At 46.7% G+C, this 23,182-nt stretch overlaps 1 protein-coding gene across 2 annotated transcripts in view; it reads right to left on the bottom strand.

Moving 5' to 3' along the window:
• Positions 1–23,182, bottom strand: part of FAM120A (family with sequence similarity 120 member A) — a 156,536-nt gene that overhangs the window by 36,840 nt on the left and 96,514 nt on the right. For both annotated transcript variants that reach the window (XM_060239817.1, XM_060239816.1), the window contains exons 11-12: positions 17,405–17,654; positions 2,694–2,808 (exon numbers count right to left, since the gene is read on the bottom strand). In XM_060239817.1, coding sequence (XP_060095800.1) covers positions 2,694–2,808; positions 17,405–17,654 — 365 coding nt within the window. The remainder of the gene's footprint in view (positions 1–2,693; positions 2,809–17,404; positions 17,655–23,182) is intronic.

Genomic DNA, 23,182 nt, shown 5'->3' with positions numbered 1-23,182 from the left:
CAATGATACCGCAGCTGTGGCCACCACCATTGCTGATTGCGAGGTCAATGCGGAAGTCGATGCCATGGTATGGTCAAAGGGTCTTCAAATCCGAAGAGTTATGGTCGGTCTTCAGTTTTGATTTCGATGCTGTCGAATCCGATTGATGTTTGGAAGACAATTCCGGTCAGTGTTTTTTCTTGGAGTTGTCAGAGTTCTTGGAGTGCTTTTCGGACTTATGCTTGCTGGGAACCGATGCCACGGAAGCTGCCAATCAAACCACATCCCTTTGTGTAGTTAGTAAAGGTGGCGAAGTATGAGACCCAGAATCGTGGGGCATCACAGGCTGCAGAGAGGATTCCAAAAGGTGGCTTTTGAGTCGAACAGCTCGATTCTTTTTGGCCTGTTTTCCAAACTGGCTGCAATGAACACAAATGTCGACTCCATGGGCCTCCCCCGAACAAAATAAGCATAAAGAGTGTCTGTCGGTAGAGGGAATTTTGGTCCCACACCGAATGCACTTTTTGAAAGTTGTTTTGCTGTCCTTCCCTTCCAAACGCCCGGGGGGGGGGGGAAGGGACGAGTAGTAGCAAAGCTGAAGATAGTCTTTTTTTTTAAGCATTAATGATAGTTCGAAGAAGGAAGATTAATGATACCAGTCGAAGAATAAAGACAGAAGAGGTCATCGTGGTGAATTGAGGAGACCCAACGAGGTAGGTCTATTCCGAGTGGCGGTTAAGAAAAAACTGGGTTGGTGGAGTGCCTTCTCCTCGTTCCAGGCATGCGCAGTGGATGCCTGCTCCCCAGATTGAGAGGGAATGTGCACCAAAATAAAATGCCTAGGCTAGCTTCGAATTCTCCGAGGTCAGGTTCGTTTCCAGGCGGAAAACCCATGTGTGGGACTTCACAGAGACCACAATGAGGATCATCTAAATCATGCCATGTTTGTGATGTTTCTGATTGTGTTGTCCTTACAGTATTTTAAGAATTTCATCAATGCAGGTTGTTTTCAAGCTGGACTTTAGTTGAGTCATGAGTACTAAGCAACTCAAATTCCCACAGAATGTAGGTAGATTGGGAGTTTTATGGTACGGGGGCAATTTGTACAAGTTCCCAGAGTAAATTTTTCTATATAGTAATTAAACGCTACAAAACTAAACTTGGGGTAAAATACTGCAAAACAGCAACACATACCACAATATTGTGACAACTGAACTGTAACAGTTCAAGATATTATGAAGGCTGACTCCCTTTTATTTGTGTTAATAATTTCTAATCACAACAAGGAAGCGTTGCAGGTCCCAAATAGTTTATTTAGCTATCAAGAAGTTAAGGACAGTACATCAGATTTAAAAAATAAGTTCACAACAAGGCTCGCGAAGTTGGAGAACACAAATCAGGAACACAAAACATGCACATGATTTCAACAGATGATCCCTGTGAAGTCACAGGATGACATATGCTAGAGCCTACCACCTGTGATGACCAAGCCAATAAGCTTACAGTATAATACAAGGGGAGGCTATACACTGATCCTCAGAAGTTATGTAAAAAGAACCATGAGAATGAATACTTTAAAAGCATTTTATTAAATGGTCTGGATCCATTAACTTACAGAAGAACTGCTTTTGTGACCAGATGAGCTGGACCCAATCCAATGCCCTTTGATATATAGTGTTAAATTGATTTTTTAAAGCTTCCCCCCCCCAAAAAAAATGTTTTAAGGCACATTTTATCACTGCAAATGAGAAAGTTAAATGTAAATTTTCTCCCCCCCCCCCAATGAAACCAATTTTGTTTACCATTACTTGCTGGAAATGTTTGGGAATGAAAAAATATTTCCAAAGCTTGTCCTGATGGCTGACGTGCTGTGATGGTAGTGGAAAGTGCCTCAGGATCGAAGTGGAAAATGCTGTCAAGTCACAGGTGACTTGTGGCAACCTTACAGGGTTTTCAAGTCAGCAAGCTTGAAAACCATTATTTTATAAGCAAAGGGAAGGCAAGAACCGGATTTAGATAATCTTAAAATACTATACATCACAATTTGATTAATTAAAATCAGTCTGTAGATGGAGCCAAGAACTCATTGCACCATGGCCCTATTCACACAGCATGTTGAGTCTGTGTTAAACTGACCAGGTTCTGTTCCGAATATCTTTGTTCCGGATATTATCAATCAGACTGCCATACTGCAATTTGAATCACTCCGTGGTGAAACTGTCTTCTGCTGTCCACATGCAGTTCTTTTTTTCTTCCACTATTATGCGCATGCGCACATTATGCACATAGGTTAAAACATTATGTGGTTAGGCAGCTATGCACATATCGCTAAGTAGTAAAAAAAAAAATGCGACCGTAAACCAGATGTCTGAGCCTTCAGACATCTGGAAGTTGGTTAATATTGCAGCAGAACTATCCAGACAGAGAAAACTATGAGGTGAAACCGGAGAGCTCAAAAAACACCGCAAAGGAGCAGGTAACAAAATAATCCGGTTCTGAGGATTGGTGGGGGGGGGGCTACCATGAGCTAATAACGGGAGGTAGATGTTGCTGTCTGATCAGTCACTTTAAATCCGGAAGGAAACAGCAGCAACATCTGATTATACTGTGCGCCTGAACAGGGCCCTAGTATCTTATTTCACTAAATGGAAACCATATATATCAATGAAACTACTGTACCAAGTTAGTACGCTTCACTGATGTTTAAAAATCACCTTAAGTTCTTGTAGTTGGTCAGGTTCATACAGTTTTGGAGATAACGCTTGAGCCAGGAAGGCATCAAGTTCCTGGCGACGAAGTATCCGAACCCCAGGCCATTGCACCATATACCTAAAAAGGCAAAATGTCTTGGATTCAACAATGTTTGAAAAGTTTTCAGGTAATATTTACGGTTTACATATATAACAAGTATAACACTATGAAACTCACCATCCCTTGCAAACAATCTAGCTAAAGTTGAACACAAAAATTCCACTGTTAGTATGGGAACATTTAAGCAAGTGCTTAATTTCCCCCCTAAAATTAACAGGATTTAGGAATGCTTTTAACAATGGCAGGATTGAACATATGAAACTGCCTTATACTGAATCAGACCCTTGGTCCATCAAAGTCAGTATTGTCTTCTCAGACTGGCAGCAGCTCTCCAGGGTCTCAAGCTGAGGATTTTCACACCTATTTGCCTGGACCCTTTTTTGGAGATGCCGAGGATTGAACCTGGGACCTTCTGCTTCCCAAGCAGATGCTCTACCACTGAGCCACCGTCCCTCCCCATCATGTGCTATTGATTGAGATCAAAGTATTGGAAAGCTGTCCCACAGCACCATGTAACTCAAAGCGCAACACATAACTTTTTCTCATATTTCCACTTCTCTCATATTTAATGCTCAAACAAAGTTAAATGCATAAATCTAAAATAAGTGAGATGGATAAAAAATGAAAAGTTAGCACAACTTAAGATGAGGACAGCAGCTTGTCAAGGAAACTGAATACCAGATTCTACCATGTACATAAACTGAGTTGCACCTTTATTTTTTATTTTTATCTGTGGGGTTGTGAGTTATAGATGCACCTATATACTTTTCCCCCTTTAACTGGCTACAAAAGAGAAAGGACACATTAGCTTTAAAGGGACTGAACTTTTTTTTTGGTCATTTTTGGAGGAAAGTTAATTTACAATGTTCTGTTTTTTATGTTTTGTGTTTAATTTAAAATTTCAAAGCAACTTTCCAGCCTCATGATGCTGAGTCAGCATAACGTTACTACCAATACAATCACATTGTTACTTTATTTCTAGTCATTCAATGACCTAAATTAAATATTAACTTTTTATTGATAAAAGCAAGCTTTACTAATAACAAGCAATTTGTTAGAAGCTGAGTAACACCATGCAGACACAACTGATTTTTTTCTTCTATTTATTTATGATATTTCTATGCCACCTGTTCAGAGGTAACATGAATAAAAGGTAACCTGAATAAAACATTATTTTGATTTCTATTCCACTCTCCCCCTGATCGTGGGGCTCAGAATGGGTTACATGTAGTAAACAGTTTAAAATACAGTTAAAATTCTGCTTTGTATCTGGCCTGTCTATGGAATGCCATTAGGAATAGCATATAGAAATGGCATGCTTGACATACTGCCCCCCCTAAGATCCTCGTCGGGGTTTGGAAGGATGCGCCTTATAAAATTTCTTTATTAAATCTGGGGCTCTGACATTTGAATTTCTACCCATTCATCATGTGCTATTGAAAAATGCTTTCATCTGGTTAGAAAATACAAAACACCCTGTTTTAGTTTTGCATTTAAAATTTCTTTCACTTCATGATGACTCTGATCCTCAATCGGAATAGGTTCTGGAACTTGGGTTCGACGATGCCAAGATGTAGCTCCAGGATCTTGCCGAAGTAGACTGCAATGAAAGATAGGGTGTATTTTACTAAACAACTTGGGTAATTCAAGTTCCAAGGTCACTTTATTAATAACTCTTTTTATACGAAACTGTCCCAAGAATTTGAATGATAGTTTCTTAGACGACTGTGGTAATGGTAGGTTTTTGGTAGACAAGAATACAGTCTCTCCTACTTTAAAGTCCCAAACAGGAATATGGTTTTTATCATAATGTTTCTTGAACATTTCTTTGGCCACTTCCAGATTTTCTTGAATAACTTTCCAAACTTTTCCCAATTTTCCCCACCATTGTTCAAAAGATGAAGGTACTTTGGGTACTACTCCCTTCGGCAGCAGGGGGAAAGGTTTCCCTTCATAACCATTCACTACCAAGAATGGAGTAGGTCTTTGTGGAGCTATACACACTGTTATTGCATCCATATTCTGCAAACGGCAGGAGTTCTGTCCAATTTGACTGTTGATAATTCACAAAGCACCTTAAGTATTGTTCTAATAAGGCATTTACCCTCTCCGTCTGACCGTCTGTTTGAGGATGGTAGACTGAGCTCAATCCCTGCTCAATTCGTTAGTTTACAGAACTCCCGTCAGAAGTTGGCAATGAACTGAGAGCCTCTGTCAATAATTATCCTGTCCGGGAACGAGTGTAGTTTAACCACATGTTGGAAGAACAATTGTGCTAACTTTTTAGCCGTAGGAATTTGGGATGAAATGAGCTTGTTTTGAAAAAGCGTTTACTATCACTAAAATCACAGTTTTCCCTTGTGACACTGGTAACAATAAAATCCATCGAGACAACCGACCATGGTCTGGTAGCTGTCTCCAAAGGTTATAATAATCTGGGAGGCTTCCCCCCCTTCTTTTCGCCATTATGCATATTGGACAAGAAGCCACATAATTGGAAATGCCCCTCTTCATAAACGGCCACCAAAATTGTGCAGTGTTTTAACATATCCGAAGTGTGTTGTGACAAAACTGTAGAACTTCTTTGTGAAGGCTTTCCAGCACGTATAATTTACCGTCATTGTACCAGAAGCCCCCTTCGCCTTTGGTTTGGCTTCTCCCTCTTTTTCAACTTCAGTGATTAGTCTTTCTCCCCCCCGCCCCCATTTTTCTTCCAATTTTTCACGCTTGGCCTTAGAGCGGGTGATTACTGCCCCTCCTACTTGACTCGGGGGGATGATAGAGTTGATCACGTCCTCCCTCTGACTGTTATGTTGAGGGAGTCTAAGATAGCGCGTCAGCCAAAAAGGTTTTGGAGCCAGGAATGTGTTTTAGGGTCAAGTCAAATTTAGCAAAGAAGCCTGCCCACTGAATTTGTTTTTCTGTTAACTTTCTTCGTCCTGTGAGGGCTTCCAGATTCTTGTGATCTGTCCTAATTTCAAAAGGGACCTTTGCCCCCTCTAACCATGATCTCCAAGTTTTTAATGCAAAAATTACTGCAAAAGCCCTTTGTCCCATACTGACCAATTTATCTGTTAATGAGTAAATTTCTTGGATATGTACGCACAGGGTTTTAATGCCCCCTCCTCATCAGGTTGCATCAGAATTGCCCCCACAGCGAAATCGCTGCCGTCACATTGTACCACAAAGGGCTTTAACTTTTTGGGGTGAATTAAAATAGGTTCTCTAGTGAATAGTCTTTTCAATTTATTGAATGCCTCTTGGCATCTGGCTGTCCATTCTAGCTTAGCCCCCGGCCGTTTAAAAGGAGCATAGTGTGTGCGAACCCTTGTATAAAATTACAATAAAAATTTGCGAATCCAATAAAAGATTGGAGCTGTCTACGTGTCCTCAGGGGTTCCCAATCTATTACGGCTTGGATTTTGGCTGGGTCCATGGCTAGTCCCTTCCCAGACACTCGGTAACCTAAGTAGTCCAATTCTGTTTTATGGAACTCTCACTTGGACAATTTGGCATACGGTTGATTTTCATAGAGTGTTTTCAGAACTTCTCTGACTAATTTCACATGGGATTGTGCGTCCTGAGAATAAATAATTATATCATCCAGGTACACCACTACCCCTTTGTACAGGTACTTGCGCAGAACTTCATTTATAAAGTTCATGAACACTCCAGGGGCTCCTTGCAATCCAAAAGGCATGACTAGATATTCAAATTGCCCCATAGGTGTGTTAAACGCTGTCTTCCATTCATCTCCCTCTTTTATGCACACCTGGAAGTAGGCATCTCCTAAGTCTAACTTTGTGAAATTTTTTCCTTCTGATACTGTGCTGAGTAAGTCCTTTATCAATGGTATGGGGTACGCGTTGGAAGTGGAAATCCCATTAATCCCCCTAAAATCCGTGCAAAGCTGAAGCTCCCCATCCTTTTTCCGAAACTGTATGGGTGCGGCATGGAGTGCGGTAGCGGGTCTTATGAAACCGCTTTTTAAATTTTTATCCAAAAATTTTCGCAATTCGGTTTTCTCAGCCCACCCCATCAAATACAGTTTAGCTTTCGGGAGTTTCTGTCCCAGGATTAATTCAATGACACAGTAAGTATTTCTATTGGGAAGGGGAGTTCATTGGCTTCCTCCTCACTAAACACTTGTTTTAAATATCTGTATTCCTTAGGTATTGATTTTACTTCTTCCATGGTTAAGTATAGTTTCTCATTCCTAGGGGGTGGTCCTGGACCCCAGTCCCCGTTCCAGTGGTGGTGTTCACACCTTTTGTCTTTAAAGTCTATGATCTGGTCTCCCCACTTTATGTCGGATTCGTGTTTGGCGAGCCATCCCACCTCTAGTACAATGTCAAAGGACGAGGAGGGAGCTATCACAAATATCTCAGTATCCCAATGGTCTTCTATTCCCACGGGTACTTCTTGGGTTTGCTTGGTGCAGGGCTCCCCTCTCATTATAGTTCCATCCATTTGCTCAAACTTTATGGGGTGAGGTAATGGACTCTTAGGGAGTCCCAGAGCTTCCACTAACTTGGGTGTGATTATGTCTCTAGTACATCCTGAGCTGAGTAGAGCTCAGGCGTGAATGAATCTCTTTAGTTTATGATTTAGTAAAGTCAAAGGGATGAAAAATAAAGTTCCAGTTATTCTCACCCTCAGTGGTGCCATTAATTCCGTGACCTGCTGCTCGGCACCACTCAGTACAGGTCGTCCCTGTTTCCCACCGGCTCATCATCCCATGATGTTTCACTCAGTTCATCCACGACAATAATTTCCTCCCTAGAAGGGTCACGGTGCTCCCCTTCACCGACTCCTTCGATCGACCTTCCGTCTTCTTCGCGTTGGGTGCGCCGGGTTTCGGAGTAAGGGGGGGCCTCGAGGTCGTTCCGGGGAGTTGGCAGCCAAGCGGTTTAAGTCGCCACACCGAAAGCGTCAGGGGGTATGTCAAGGGCTGGGGCTGGGTCAAGCAAAGTCCAGGGGCAGTCCAAGGTCTGTAGCCGGTGCGCAAAGAGGGTCCAAGGTGCCAAAACCAAATCACAGTCCAGGTATCGCAGGTCAGAGGTTCAGAAGCCGAAGTCAGGGGGTCCAGGAGTCCAAGCCAAAGTCAGGGGGTCCAAAAGCCAAAGTCAGAAGCCGGAGTGGATGCTAGAACGTCAGGTAAGTGACTAGTTGCTTCCACAAAGCCTCCTCCCAAAGCCCACAGCTATATAGCCCTCTGCTGTCTGTTGCCCATTTGGGCTAATTGCTGGCTCAGAGAGGCAGCCAGGATCCTGCTGAGACTCAAGCATCCTCACTCCTAGAAGGGCCAGAATCCTTTCAAAACTCAGGGCTCAGGGAGCGTCTTGCTCGTGAGCGTGCCGCCCTCCTCCGATCCCTGAGGTCCTGACGAAGGTAGTCACGCACACGAGCCACCCAAGAGGGCGAGGCAGGGGGGCTTGGATCTTCTCCAGCAGGCGGCAGGGGCACTGGTGCAGGTGGCAGGGGCACAGTTTCTTCTGCAAGCTCAGCTTCTTCTGCAGGGTCCCCAGCACCCATGACAGGGAGTTGGTTTAGTAGCTCCACCAGTTTGGTTGGTCTTCTTCCCATCTGGTTTCGCCCCCAACTGAGACTCACGTCCCCCCTTTCCCCCTTGCCACTGTTGATGTTGTAGGGCCACTCGCTTCATGTTGCTTTCTACTTCACCTGCTAGTTGCACCCACCCTACCAGCGTAGTAGCACGGCCTTGTTGAAGGGCCCGATCCAGTATGCACGCATTAAAGCCCCGCTGGAATTGCTCTATTTTCATTTGTTCGTTCCACCCCCGGATTTTGGTCGTATTGTCCTGGAACTCGGCAGTGTACTCACACACAATTTTGGACCCTTGTTGCAGGTCCCTCAAGGCGTTGAGGGCTCTCGTTTCTTGCAGGGGATCTTAGTACTGGGTCAACAGAGCTTGAAGGAATGCAGCCACGGTATCTAGCTCGGGGCTTCTGGTCTCGTATAAACTCACATACCATCTCTTCGCCGCTCCTTTCAGTTTCGACCCCAGGTAATCCACTCTGCTGAATTCCTCAGGGAAGGTATTTCCCCAATAATGCACGAAGCTATTTGCTTGAATTTAGAAGTACTCCACCTCTTCAGGATCCCCATCGAAGGTGGCATCCAGGTCTCATCCTCTCCCGTAATCGCAGGGTATGGAATGGTAAATGAGGTGGAGGTAGTGGTTGTTGCCTTACCGGAGGGGGTATTGGTCCCCCTCTTGGATCTGGCGGCTGCAGCACGCTCTCCAATTGCCTCCTCATCTCTTGGGCCATGAAGGTAGCATTAGCTTGCATCTCATCACTCAGCCCTTTGGCCATCTCTGCCATCTCGGTTCTCATCATTTGGAGGAATTCCCAGGCGTCGGGATCTGGCTCTTCCTCCTCGTCATCTGAGCATGGCCTTTCTCTGTCTCCCCCGTCCTCTTCATCTTTGTCTGGGCATGGTCGTCCTCAATCATCCCGGCCATCTCTCCCGCTCGCATCCGAAGGGCTCTGGTCGCTTTCCTCCCCTGCTCTCGAGCGTAGAGAAGGTGGCGCCAGGATCGCTTCTCCCTGCTGGTGCTTCGTCCATCAAGGAGGTGGAGGTTCGGGGGACCCACACTTTAGGGGTGATAAACAGCTGCTGGATGTGCAGGGGAGATCCTCTCCCTGCAACTCTCCGAGCGTCAAGGATGTGCCACGGAGGTGTTTGCACCCTGGCACCTTCTCCTCTCAGCTCACCTTGTGGTCTCACCGGAGTTATGGGGAGTTTTTCGTTGTCTGGAGTTCGCTCTGCCATACGGTCAGAAAGTTGCCAATTCGGTTACGTCCCTAAGTAGGATTACTTCCAAAATGTCAAGCATCGATATTTTGCAATAATCAGGCTTTTGTTCTTCAATCAAAAGTTGCTGAATTGTTGAAATTACATAGCTTGCCAAGGACGGACTCCTTGGAAGTAATGACATATGTAGCATTGTATAGTAACTTATAGGCATGCTTCAAAGGGAAAGGTTACAGATAACTTCGAAAAGATAACATAAAGATGCAAATTGAGTTGAGGGTACAAAGGCTACTCACTAGTATCTCTTTGTACCTAAGGAATGTCAGCTAATAAAAACATCTCCCTTTCTCACACATTCTCTGGGAACCGATAAGAGCTGGCTGTGTGAATATGGGGGAGGGGCACTCTACACAGTTAGCACAAGGTTATTCTAAACATCCTGGGCCCAGATGGATTTATTATACACCCTTTGGTTAGAAGGAGAAACTGGGGGTGGGGGGGAGGACAAGCTTTGTATTGGGCTTGTCTACGGAACGCCGTTAGGAATAGCATATAGAAATGGCTTGCTTGACACTATATTGAAAAACAGATGGCAAGGAAAATGTTAAGAATAATGTACAGATGGGCATTTAACATTAGATAAGAGTGGCTGAATTGAAACAGCTCCTACCAAAGCATGCTGGAGGTGTAATAATAATTTCATTATCTGGAGACAATGTCCAAATAAGTAAGACTTACTGGCTTAATGTTATTTAAAATCTTAGAAGATACTATGAAAGAAAAGATACCATACTATGTGATTCCTAAATTGCATTGTTAGGATTTCTTTCCCAAACAGCTGAAACAAGGAACTGTATCTTCCTCCTATAATCACGCATAAGATAAACAAAAAATATAAACCAATGTGTCGGAAAAAAGACAGGTTGCTTACCTGTAACTGTAGATCTTCGAGTGGTCATCTGTGCATTCACACTCATGGGATAGTGCGCCTGCGCCGATCCCTGAATCGGTAACTGAAAAGCCCGGGATTTTTTCGCGCTCGGCGCCACTGGGCATGCGCAGGCGTCCCAATGCGCATGCCCACCGGCGCCAGCGCGGGGATCCCGCCAGTTCCTTCATGACCGCTGAAAGCCCCTATATAAGGGAGACCGTCAGCAGTGGGGAAGGAGGGCGGGTAGTGTGAATGCACAGATGACCACTCGAAGATCTACAGTTACAGGTAAGCAACCTGTCTATCTTCTTTGTGGTCTCTGTGCTTCACACTCATGGGAGACTAGCAAGCAAAGCATACCTGGAGGTGGGAAGACGGTCAACCTGAAGAAACAGCTTGCAGCACCGCAGCTCCCAACCGAGTCCTCTGCTGAGCATGCATGTCCAGCGCGTAGTGCTTCATGAAGGCATGCGGAGAAGACCAGGTAGCCGCCTTGCAGACGTCAGAAAGGGACACACCCTTCAGGAATGCCACCGACGTGGCCATAGCCCTTGTGGAGTGTCCACGAAAAGGTCCAGGTAAAGGCTTCTTCGCCAACAAATAACAAAGTTTAATTGTCTCAGTAAGCCACTTGGAAAGTCTTTGAGACGAAATCTTGGACCCTAACTTGGGGGCAGAGTAGGAGACAAAAAGTTGGTTGTCCTTACGAAAACCCCGTGAACGATTCAAATAAAATAAGAGGGCACGTTTAACGTCTAACGCATGCAGCCTGCGCTCCTCATCCGAGGAAGGGCTAGGGTAAAACGTGGGTAACCAAACTTCTAAGTTCAGGTGAAATTGGGAAACCACCTTGGGGAGAAAAGTGATGTCTGGAGCTAAGGAGACCCCCGCTTCCCTGAAGGCAAGGTAGGGGTAGTCACAGCGCATCGCCGTGAGCTCCCCCGCACGACGTGCCGAGGTGATGGCGACTAAAAATGCAGTCTTCCAAGACAAAAGTTGTAAGGAACATGTTGCCATGGGCTCAAAGGGACGACGAATCAACTTGTCCAGAACCAGAGTCAAGTCCCACAACTGTGGAGGGGATCTAGAAGGGGGGTGAAGGCGAAACAGCCCCTTCATGAACCTCTTGGAATGAGGGTGAGCAAAAACAGAGTAACCCTCTACTGAAACATGGAAAGCAGAGATAGCTGCCAAATAAACCTTGATGGAAGAGAATACCAGCCCCTCATCCACCAAGGCTAAAAGAAAGTCAAAAACTGCCGACAGCCCGACAGAGTCAGGCGGCGTAGGGGAGTCAGCCACAAAGTTACTAAACTTCTTCCACTTCCTCTCATAAGAGGCACGAGTGGAAGGCTTCCTGCTGCTTTGGAGGACTTGCTGGACCCTGGTGGAAAACCCTACTGGTCGATGAACCACGCCGTCAGCTTCAGGTGAGGCACGTTGTGATGGAGTACGTGCCCGCCCTGGGCTGACAACAGGTCCGGATCTTTCGGGAACTGGTAGAAGACCCCCCCCCCCCCGACTGCTGGAGCAGGATCGAGAACCAGCTCTGACGGGGCCACCAAGGAGTCACCAGGATGCAACGTGGCTTCTCCTGCACTAACTTGTGTACTACCCTTGTCAGCAAAGGCAAGGGTGGGAACATGTAAAGAAACCAGCCCCCCCACTGAAGTAGGAGTCCGTCTCCCAGCGAGGCTGGATCCGCACCTCCCCTGGCACAGAACAAGGGGCACTTCTTGTTCTCCGCTGTGGCGAAGACGTCTAGCTGTGGGTACCCCCAACGCTGGAACACCGGCTCCAGGAACCGCCATTGCAGCTCCCATTCGTGTGGGAGAGCTCCACCCCTGCTGAGAGAGTCCGCCTGAATGTTGAGGACCCCCGGCAGATGTGTTGCCTTCAGAAAAATGTCCCACTGGAGGCACTCCGTCCAGAGATCCATCGCTAGTGAGCACAGCCTGCGGGACACCGTCCCCCCCTGTCTGTTTATATAACACAGGGCAGTGGTGTTGTCCGTAAGTACTGCCACAGTCTTCCCTGCTAGCAGAGGGCGGAAGGAGCGAAGGGCAAAGTGAACCGCCAGCAGTTCCAAGTAATTTATATGGCACCGACTCAGTTTCGGAGGCCACTGGCCCCCCACACATAGATCTTCCAGGTGAGCTCCCCACCCCCACATGGAAGCATCGGTAGCGATAGTCACGGTAGGGGTTGGTAGATGAAAGGGAGCCCCTTGACAGATGTTGCTCTCCGATCCCCACCATTGCATAGATTGGACAGGCCCAAGTGGGATGGAAAACCTCTTTCGAGGCGAGTCTCTGAGAGGACGAAAATGGCGTAAGAACCATAGTTGCAATCCTCTCATTCGCAGTCTTGCGAAACGTAGCACGCTTGTCGTCGCAGCCATCAGCCCCAGCATCCGCTGGAGCTGCTGGGCCGTGCCCCACTGCCGCCTTCGAAGAAGCTGTACCAGATTGATGATGTCCTTTGCTCTCTGTGAAGGAAGGAATGCTCGGTGTCGATCTGTATCCAATAGGGCCCCTATGAATTGAACTGTCCTGGATGGAGTAAGATGGGACTTCTCCAGGTTGACCTGCAAACCCAGGGTGTCGAGCAGACGCAGTGATGGCAATGTGCATTGTTAAACTCTCCTTCGACTTCGCCACAAGAAGCCAGTCGTCGATGTATGGGAAGACAACAACTCCCTGAAGACGAAGGTGTTCAGCTTCGTGAACACCCGAGGAGCGGTAGACAGTCCAAACGGCAGGGCCCTGAACTGGAAATGCCGAGCACCCACTGCAAACCTTAGGAAACGCCTGAACGCAGGGTGGATGCTGACATGAAAGTAGGCATCCTTGAGGTCCAGGGTCGCCATCCAGTCTCCCTGATTGATGAGAGGCAGGATAGTTTGCAGGGTAGCCATTCTGAACTTCTGGTACAGAATGAATTTGTTCAGACTCCGAAGGTCCATGATAGGCCTCAAGCCCCCGTCCCGTTTGGGGACCAGGAAGTAGCGGGAGTAAAAGCCTCCTGTCCTGGCCTCCGGCGGAACTACCTCTATGGCTTGTTTCTGTAGGAGGTTGTTCACCTCCGCCAGCAGAGGTGGGGAAGGGGGAGTGGTAACTACCACGGACTGGTCTGGGGTCTGAACAAACTCTATTTTGTAGCCCTCTTTTATGATGGACAGCGCCCACCTGTCTGTGGAGATCAACTCCCAGGCAGGCAGGAAAGGGCGTAGGCGGATGGAGGAGCCAACAGTGGGAGCGATGACGCGTGCTTGTAGGAAGTCAAACCCCCTGCTTCTGGGGACGAGCCCCCTTAGACTTGCTGGAGGGCTGGGTCCCGTAACGGTTCCTGCCGTTACCAGAGTAGGAGGGTCGTTCAGGCTGTGCAGGCCGGGGACGCCATTGTTCTGGGGAGAACCTTTGGTAGGGTTTCTTGGTCCAGGGCTTAGGCCACTGCTTGGACCTAGAAGTTTTGGGGGTGGGTTGGACGCCCAAGTTCTTGGAGGTCTTGACGCTCTTATCGAACTCTTGCAGCGCCGAGTCGGTTGTGGTGCTGAAGAGTCCATCACCCTCAAAAGGCAGGTCCTCGATGAAGGTTTTTGTGTCTTGGTGGAGTGCCGTAGACCGAAGCCAGGAGTGACGCCTAATGCAGACTGCAGATGTGATCTGTTTGGCTGAGGCTTCCACCATGTGTTTCGCTGCAGCCAGTTGTTGTCTGGCCACAGCGAGACCCTCTTTCTGCCGCTTGGTTGCAGTGGCCTTTTTGTCCTCACTTAGAGAAGAGAGGAACGGGGCAAGTTGTTCCAACACGGCATACTGATACCTAGCCATGCAGGCTGCATAGTTAGATATTTTTATGCCGAGTGCCCCAGCTGAGTAGACCTTGCGGCCCATTCCGTCGATCTTCCTCCCTTCTTTGTCCGGTGGGGAGGAGTGAACCTTCCTTGCCTTCGAGGAGGAGGAGACCACCACTGAGTTCAGACGTGGGTGGGTGAACAAAAATTCGGCACCTGCCTCCTGGACCCTGTACATGTGGTCCAGGCGTTTAGAGGAGACCGGCGTCGAAGAAGGCTTCTTCCAAGGTTCTTTGACGGCCTGAAGAATCACCTTAGTAACCGGGAGGGCCATCTCAGTGGACGTGTTCCTCTGCATTATATCGAACACATTGTCATCCACTACGGGTTCCGGCTGGGTCACAGGAAGTCTGAGGGTGGCAGCAATACGTTTCACAAGGTCCCCATAGGACTTCAGATCCTCCGACGGCGAAATCGGAAGGTCCTCCGCCGTCTGGGAACCTAGTGAGGGTTCCAAGTCCTGAGCTTCACTATCCGACTCCGATGACGAAGAGTCACGTTGGGTGGAATGCTCTGAGAGCCTCGGGGTCGACTCTCGCGGTGGAAGTTGAAGCGGTTGTAGTCTACGAGGGGCTTCGACCGGAACTAGTTGTCGATCCGGGGGAACCGACGCCGATGCCTTCCGGGAACAATGCGAGACCCTCGACACCGAAGAGAACTCCGAAGCTTGCTCCCAGTCTTGGTAGTCCTCCGGGTACCAACGGTAGGATTCATACCGGGAGTAGGGAGGCTGCCACCAACGCTGCTCCCATGGTGGTATCGGGAAGCGTTGCGGGGTATAGGGTGGATCTCGCCTGGGTCGGGGCTTGAATGGCGGGTCTATGACCGGTGCCGAAGCATCCACTTCCGACGCCGAATCGCTGATCAACCGACGACGTGAGCCCGAAGACCATTGGGTGAGGTCAATCTCCGGCTCCTGCTCCGACGCCGACAGGCGTTGTTGGGCTGCTGGGCTTCGGCGCGGGGAAACCCGAATCGTTTTCGGCGGATTTGCCGATGCGCCACCCGACGGGGAAGGAGTGCGGGGTCGCTTACGCTTCTCCTTTGATTTCGCCTTTTTCAGAACTCGGGTCCCCAAGTCCTCACGGGAACGTTTTGTGGAGCCACGCTCTTCCGGCAGTTCTACAGTCGGGATCAGAGCGGCATCGGCCGATGCGAGCTCCTGTGCCGGGGTGTCAGTCGATTTCGGTGCCGATCCCTCCATCGGTCGATGAGGTCGAAGCGCCGATTCGGTTAGTGCCGCCGATAATCGAGCCGCACGGTTCTTCCTGGTCTGTTTCGAGAACCGAAGGCAATGCGGGCACGACTCAACTCTGTGCGACTCCCCCAAGCACAGCAGACACAGGGAATGGCCGTCCGGAGGGGCAATCTTCTTCCCGCAAGCACGGCAGCGCTTGAAAAACCCCCAGCGACTTTCCATAAGCAGTCGCACGAAAACAATTTCTTTCTGCTCAGAAACGCCTGAGAGAAAGGCGGGGGAAAAGCGAAAGCGGAATACCCCAAAGGGCAGTCCACCGGACAACGAAAAACGCTTTTTTTTTTTTTTTACTAACTATCACTAACTAATACTAAAGACTAACTAACTAACTATTTACAAAGGCAAACGGGCTAAAACGAGAGAAGAAGGTACTCTCACCGACCGGAGAAACAGAAAGGGAACCTCTCTAGCGCAGCGGTCAGAAAGGAACTGGCGGGATCCCCGCGCTGGCGCCGGTGGGCATGCGCATTGGGACGCCTGCGCATGCCCAGTGGCGCCAAGCGCGAAAAAATCCCGGGCTTTTCAGTTACCGATTCGGGGATCGGCGCAGGCGCACTATCCCATGAGTGTGAAGCACAGAGACCACGAAGAAGATCTGGTAACCAGAGGATTTGTTACACTCTTGGTGAACTTGTGTAAAAATTCAACCCTTTTGGCATAAGGTACTCCAACAGATTGCAGAAATAACAGGATATACTTTAAACCGTATACCAGAAAATATACTTCTCAATAGAGGTATAGATCCTAAGTTAAATAAGAAAAGAGCAGAGTTAATATCAATTTCAATGGCCAGGCTAACTTTAGCTGCTAAATGGATAGTGCCTTCTCCACCAACTATAGAGCAATGGCATGAAAAGATCTGGGAACATTTTGTGTTGTATAAATTGTCGTACAATCTTTCAAATTCACTTATTGATCAATACAAAAGCAAACAAGTAGCAGTATGGTATCCTTTGATAAGTTACATGGCAGAACATAATATAGTTACAAAATCACATTGCTACAGAAGCCTAATTTATTGTTTAATATTTTTTCTGGTTTTTTCCCTTTCTTGAAAGAAACATTAATTTTTGATATTTGATTTGCGATTGTATGAGCTTTAATGTCAAATATCCATTATTGCTTTTATTCTCTGTATTATCTTGTTGGACTTAAAACAAAGAGCTTTGTTTTTTAAAAAAAGAACTTGTTTGTAGCAGCATGCATGACATTGGCACAATACTGAAAACAGGATAAGCTGCCAAGCTCAATAATATAGATCTGTAAAGCGCTGTCTATTATGTTAATGAATAGGATAACTGCATTCAGATAGATGTGAAAAAGAAGAGAGATACGCAAGCAAATGTTAAGGTTTGGCAACCTTTCTTGTTATATACTGGAATAAAATTAAGCGCGAAGAGACAGAACTTCTGCAGTGCTTTTAAATGGACCACATGAGAGAGAACATTTTAATGACACTGTATATTTATACAGTATGTCTATATTATTGGTATAGTGGTTAGTGGTATATTTCATTATGAGACTTTGTTACAGAGTTTTATGTAATGTTTTAATAGTGAAAATTTTAAAAGGCTACATTAAAGAATGTGGTTACAAAGAACAGGGCTACGTGAGAAGTACCGGCCATCAATCCAATATGAAGCTGCAGAAAAACTGGGCCACTACTTCTACATATGTCAAAAGGAATTGTGAAAACCTGTCAGAAACAACAAAATAATACATAAACATGATTTTGAAGTAATGAATTCCAAAGAGGCAAATTGTCACGTGATCTCTGATAATCAACACTCACCTTAATACGCAACAGAGCACCATAAGGTGAGTGGGCACATTAGTTGGGTTTAACATTGCTGGTGTGTCTGACCTCATACAGGCCAAGAATGCTCTCATTCTTCGATTCTTATCCTCCACTGCTTTCCCCAGCCACAGTTTCTTCAAATTTGGACAAGTCCATTCCCTAAATGCAAGAGCTTCTACCAACTCAGGAGTCTGGGGAGACTTTCCTTTGTAAGCAGCCCATTCTTTAATTATCACTGGTGAAACTACAAAACAAAATAAGAAAGGCAAATACTATTAACTTTGCATTTATATACCCAAGCAATTTACCAGCTAATATATTAAACCTAAAATTTAGAATTGCACATTAAAAACACACCTTATAGATTAACCTCATCAAGTTTACAGAGTACCATAACTAATTACTAATACTTAATGATCCAATTTATTTAAAGTTAACACAGTCTTAAATTCCAATGAGTTGTAGGTGAAAAATTAAGCATAAACTTACTTCTACCGAAATGAAATTCAACACAATAAATACTGGGGCTGCATCCAGTGTAGGATTTTCATTGACAGAAAAGGGGAGCAGTTTTTGCCAATCCAGTCTCCAATGGGAGACTTTCAAACCACCACCTTGGGTTAGCCATAGCTCTCGCAGAGCTGTCCTTGAAAGGGCAGCTTCTGTGAGAGATTTCTCAGTCCCACCCACCTCACAGGGTGTCTGTTGTGGGGGAGGAAGGTAAAGGAGATTGTAAGCTGCTCAGAAATTCAAAGTGAAGGGAGAGGTATAAATCTTCTTCACCACCAATATCCCTTGGCCCCAGGAATAGCATTTCAGGGGCCATTTTAATCTGGGGTGTATGTGTGAGAGAAAAAGTTACACTCTGATGGAAATCCCTACCATCATTGGAAATTTTTGGGAAATCCATACCACTGCTAACTTCAACTAAAGGAGGGCACAATCCAGCTGATGTAATCTGTAATGCAATATTTTTATGGTAGTGATTGATATAACTTCCACTTATGTCCACAAAACTACCAAAATTATACGGTGAAGCAGAAGAAATTATACTATACTATTACCTTACAGAGAAGTGAAACTTATTTAACAAGCAGAGGAAGAATTCAAAGCAACCCAAGGGATCATTGAAACTCACAGTTGTCACCTGAGAGTAAGCTGCTGATCTTAATATGGGACACAATCTCATTTGCTCTAAGCCCTCTACACTACACTTGCTCCTTCACTTCTCACAGCACACAGCAAACAATTAAAATTGAACATATGAACATATGAAGCTGCCTTATACTGAATCAGACCCTGGGTCCATCAAAGTCAGTATTGTCTTCTCAGACTGGCAGCGGCTCTCCAGGGTCTCAAGCTGAGGATTTTCACACCTATTTGCCTGGACCCTTTTTTTGGAGATGCCAGGGATAGAACCTGGGACCTTCTGCTCTACCACTGAGCCACCATCCCATCCCCTGGAGATGGAGAGTAGACAGGCACAGTGGGGTGCTGTATGAGATGCACGATCTTCAGTGTAACATAAAAACATGATATACTTCCATAACTTTTAGACTGCTGGGGTCAAAAAAGATGCTGAAATAAGCCTATTTAAGGAATTACTGGTGCAACATCATAGAATCACAGAGCTGGAAGGGACATTCAGGGTTATCTAGTCCAACCCCTGCACAATGCAGGAAATTCACAGCTATCCCCCATGACTCCTGCTCCATGCCCAGAGGTTCATTAAGGTTCAGCTATTCATTCTTGTCTTCAGATATGGCATTTTGAGAGCATTAAGACCACATCTATCAGTACTGTGACCTAAAAGAGTACTGTTAAAATCCAAGGTGCATTTGAGATAAGATCTGAAAAACCACAATATTGTTTCCCTTAACCAGAAAGTTATAAGGAATGTGTTTGCCAACAGCTAGATGAAGACTAGCATTACATGGGTAAGTCAGCTCATGTTTATAAATTCTTGTAGCTGTTCCTCTTCTGCAGAGAAGCATCAGGTAGAGGCTGTTTACACAACAGAATCAGTATATGGGAGGAGCACTTAACCCACCTTTTGCTGACTCCTTCTCTTCTTTTAACATAGATTCAGAGCACATTCTAATGAATAATTCTTCTCATTGCATCTTAAGGCAGAACTACTGTCCTCATTTCACCAGTAGAGACAAATCACTCTGCTATTTCAGACTTCAGTAGCTAAGTGAATGACTACCCACTGATCAGTTTCAAGACCAACCAAATAAGATGTGATAAGAGAAAAATGTATTCATTGACCCAAGCAGGTGCCGTTAACCTGAAACATAGCAGCAACCAACACATTTGTTAACACTGATGTCCATCCTATTGAGTGTTTTGGGGTGCAGGTCCTAAACAAATTCTGCCTACAGACAAGACACTATGCATTGTGGAGATCTTCCAGGGCTAATATGTGTCAGAACTCAAGAACTTCAAACGGATCCCATACTCAGTTACAAAGCTAGGATTTTATTGAAGAGAACTAGGTGCTGGAAAAGGCAAGATAACAGTAATGGCGAGAGCCAGCATCAGCTTGATTTTATACACGTAAAGCAAACATCTCACAAAGCCACAATTCACATTGTAGGGCGCAGCTGTCTTCTCACCATCACTATCAGTAGAGAGGATGCCTCCCTACTCCGAAGGCCATGCTGTTCGGCTTCAAAGGGTCCCAGTGTGAGAATGTGCAGAGACAAGACATAATTCACTCTACAGCCCCAAATATTTTGGATACCAGTGGGGCAAGGTTAATTACTATTCAGGCACTCTGGGTTAAGCAGAGGTTACAACATGGAGTCAGTTTGGTTCAGTTACAATACGGCTCTAAGCCACAGTAAAACTACCATACAGCATTGGTCACATTATAGGGGACCAGCAGCAAAGATACAAGTTCTGACATACTGCCCCCCCTAAGCGCCCCCTCCCGCGGGACCGGCCTTGGGCTTGTGCGGGTACAGTAGGTGAAACTTTTTCAGCAGTTGCGGAGCCACTACATTCTGAGATTCGACCCACTCGTCACAGCTCGGGGGGAAGTGTTTCCACCTGATCAAATAATACAGTTTCCCCCGTTTGACTCTGGAGTCCAGGATCTCCTGGACTTCATGGTGACTCTGACCCCTCACTGTCGTCGGAGGGGGCGGTGGGGCCCTGGGATGGAAGGACGTAGCACCAGGGTCTTTCCGAAGCAAGCTGCAATGAAAAACAGGATGGATCTTACTTAGAGATTTGGGTAGTTCGAGTTCCACCGTTACTTTATTTATCACCCTTTTGATTTTGAAAGGTCCGAGGAACTTCAGTGCCAGTTTGCGGCAGGACTGGGGAAGGGGGAGGTTTTTTGTTGACAGGAAAACTGTATCCCCCACCTTTAGATCCCACTCCGGAGAGTGTTTTTTGTCAAATTGTTTTTTGTAGGCTTTTTTCGCTTCTTCCAGGTTTTCCTGAATTCCCTTCCAGCCTTCACGAAGTCCCTCCCACCACTGTTGGCACGATGTCGGTTGGGATGGGTTGGCTGGGAGGGCGAGCGTGGGGAACGGCTTGCCCTCGTAACCATTGATGATTTGAAAAGGGGATGTTTTGGTTGAGCTATGGAGGCTATTGTTGTAGCCGTATTCTGCAAAGGGGAGGAGGTCTACCCAGTTGGACTGTTGGAAATTAATGAAACAGCGGAGGTATTGTTCTAGAAGGCCATTAACCCTCTCCGTCTGTCCGTCCGACTGGGGGTGGTAGGCAGAACTCAATCCTTGCTCAATACCAGCTAGTTTGCAGAACTCCCGCCAAAAGTTGGCAACGAACTGTGTTCCGCGGTCACTAATGACCTTGTCTGGGAATGAGTGTAGGCGTACAATGTGAGTGAAAAAGAGCTGGGCAAGTTTTTTGGCGGTAGGTAACTGTTTGCAAGGAATGAAGTGAGCCTGCTTTGAAAAGGTATCGACTACGACCAAGATGACTGTTTTGCCCTGCGAAGGCGGGAGCTCTACAATGAAGTCCATGGAGACTACCGACCAAGGTCGGGTGGCTGTAGGGAGGGGGACTAGGTGGCCCGGAGGTTTGCCCCCCCTCCGTTTTGCCATGAGGCACGTGGGACATGACAGTACAAACTCTGAAACATGTTTTTTCATTTTCGGCCACCAAAATTGGCGGGTGAGCAAGTTGAGTGTTTTAACATAGCCAAAGTGGCCGGCCAAGCGACTTGAGTGGCAGCGGTCCAAAACCTCCTTCCTGAGGGGATCGGGCACATAGATTTTTTCATTATGTAACCAGAGCCCGTTCTCGGCTTTGACCAAGTTGGGGGGGCGGTCAGCTTCTTGTTTGTACTCCGAGAGGAATCGAGAAAGTAATTCTAAGTCCGGAGGGTTGGTCTGTTTACCGGAGCGGGTGGTGACCCCCCCCGCGATGGCTGAGGGGGAAATTAGTGAGTCCACCACCTCCTCCCTGAGACTGTCGTGTTGGGGCAGGCGGGAAAGGGCGTCCGCTAAAAAGTTCTTTGAGCCTGGGATGTGTTTCAACACAAAATCAAACTTAGCAAAGAAGCCTGCCCACCGGATTTGTTTTGCAGTCATTTTGCGACGCCCAGTGAGGGCTTCCAGGTTTTTGTGATCGGTCCAAATTTCGAAGGGGACTCTCGCTCCTTCAAGCCAGGAGCGCCAGGTTTTTAAGGCAAACATGACTGCAAACGCTTCTTTGTCCCAGACCGACCAGTTTCTTTGTTCATTGGAAAATTTCCTGGAAATATAGGCACATGGTCGGAGCACCCCATTTTCCCCCCTCTGCATTAATATGGCTCCTACAGCGGCGTCGGAGGCGTCGCATTGGACCACGAAGGGCTTTAGTTCGTCAGGATGAGCCAGCACGGGTTCGGAGGTGAAGAGGCGTTTTAGCTCAGTGAAAGCTTTTTGACAGTCAGGCGTCCACGTTAGGCGTGCGCCGGGTTTTTTAGCCTCGTCACCCTTCCCTTTGGTTTTGAGGAGTTCTGTAAGAGGGAGCATGACCGTGGCGAACCCCTTTATGAAGTCGCGGTAAAAGTTAGCGAACCCGATAAAACTTTGTAACTGCTTGCGGGTTCGAGGGGGTTCCCAGTCTAACACCGCTTGGACCTTTGCGGGGTCCATGGACAATCCCTCCCCCGACACCCGGAAGCCCAAGTAATCCAGTTCGGTCTTGTGGAATTCACATTTCGACAGTTTGGCATACAGTTTGTGTTTACAAAGGGTGCTTAACACTTTTCTGACCAAAGGCACATGAGACTTTAGATCTTGTGAATAGATAATGATGTCATCAAGGTACACTACCACCCCCTTGAACAGGAAGTCCCGCAGCACTTCATTGATAAAGTTCATAAAAACGCCCGGGGCTCCCTGTAGCCCAAACGGCATGACAAGGTACTCAAATTGTCCCAGTGGGGTGTTGAAGGCTGTCTTCCACTCGTCCCCCTCTTTGATGCGGACGCGGAAGTACGCGTCTCGGAGGTCGAGTTTGGTAAATATTTTCCCCTTTGCTACAGTGTTTAATAAGTCCTTTATCAACGGGATCGGGTAGGCGTTGGACATGGAAATCCCGTTTATCGCACGAAAATCTGTGCAAAGTCTAAGAGACCCGTCCTTTTTCTTTCGGAATAGGACGGGGGCGGCATGGGGAGCTGTGGCTGGTCGAATAAAACCACGCTTTAGATTTTTGTCCAAAAACTTTCGGAGTTCAGCCTTCTCCGCCCAACCCATGGAGTACAGTTTCGCTTTGGGAAGCCGCTGCCCTGGGATTAGCTCA

The sequence above is a fragment of the Heteronotia binoei genome, chromosome 5 (assembly GCF_032191835.1).
Source record: "Heteronotia binoei isolate CCM8104 ecotype False Entrance Well chromosome 5, APGP_CSIRO_Hbin_v1, whole genome shotgun sequence".
In the NCBI taxonomy this organism is placed as follows: domain Eukaryota; kingdom Metazoa; phylum Chordata; class Lepidosauria; order Squamata; family Gekkonidae; genus Heteronotia; species Heteronotia binoei.
The sequence above is the reverse complement of the archived record's forward strand: the minus strand, read 5'-3'. Positions and strand labels throughout refer to the sequence as shown.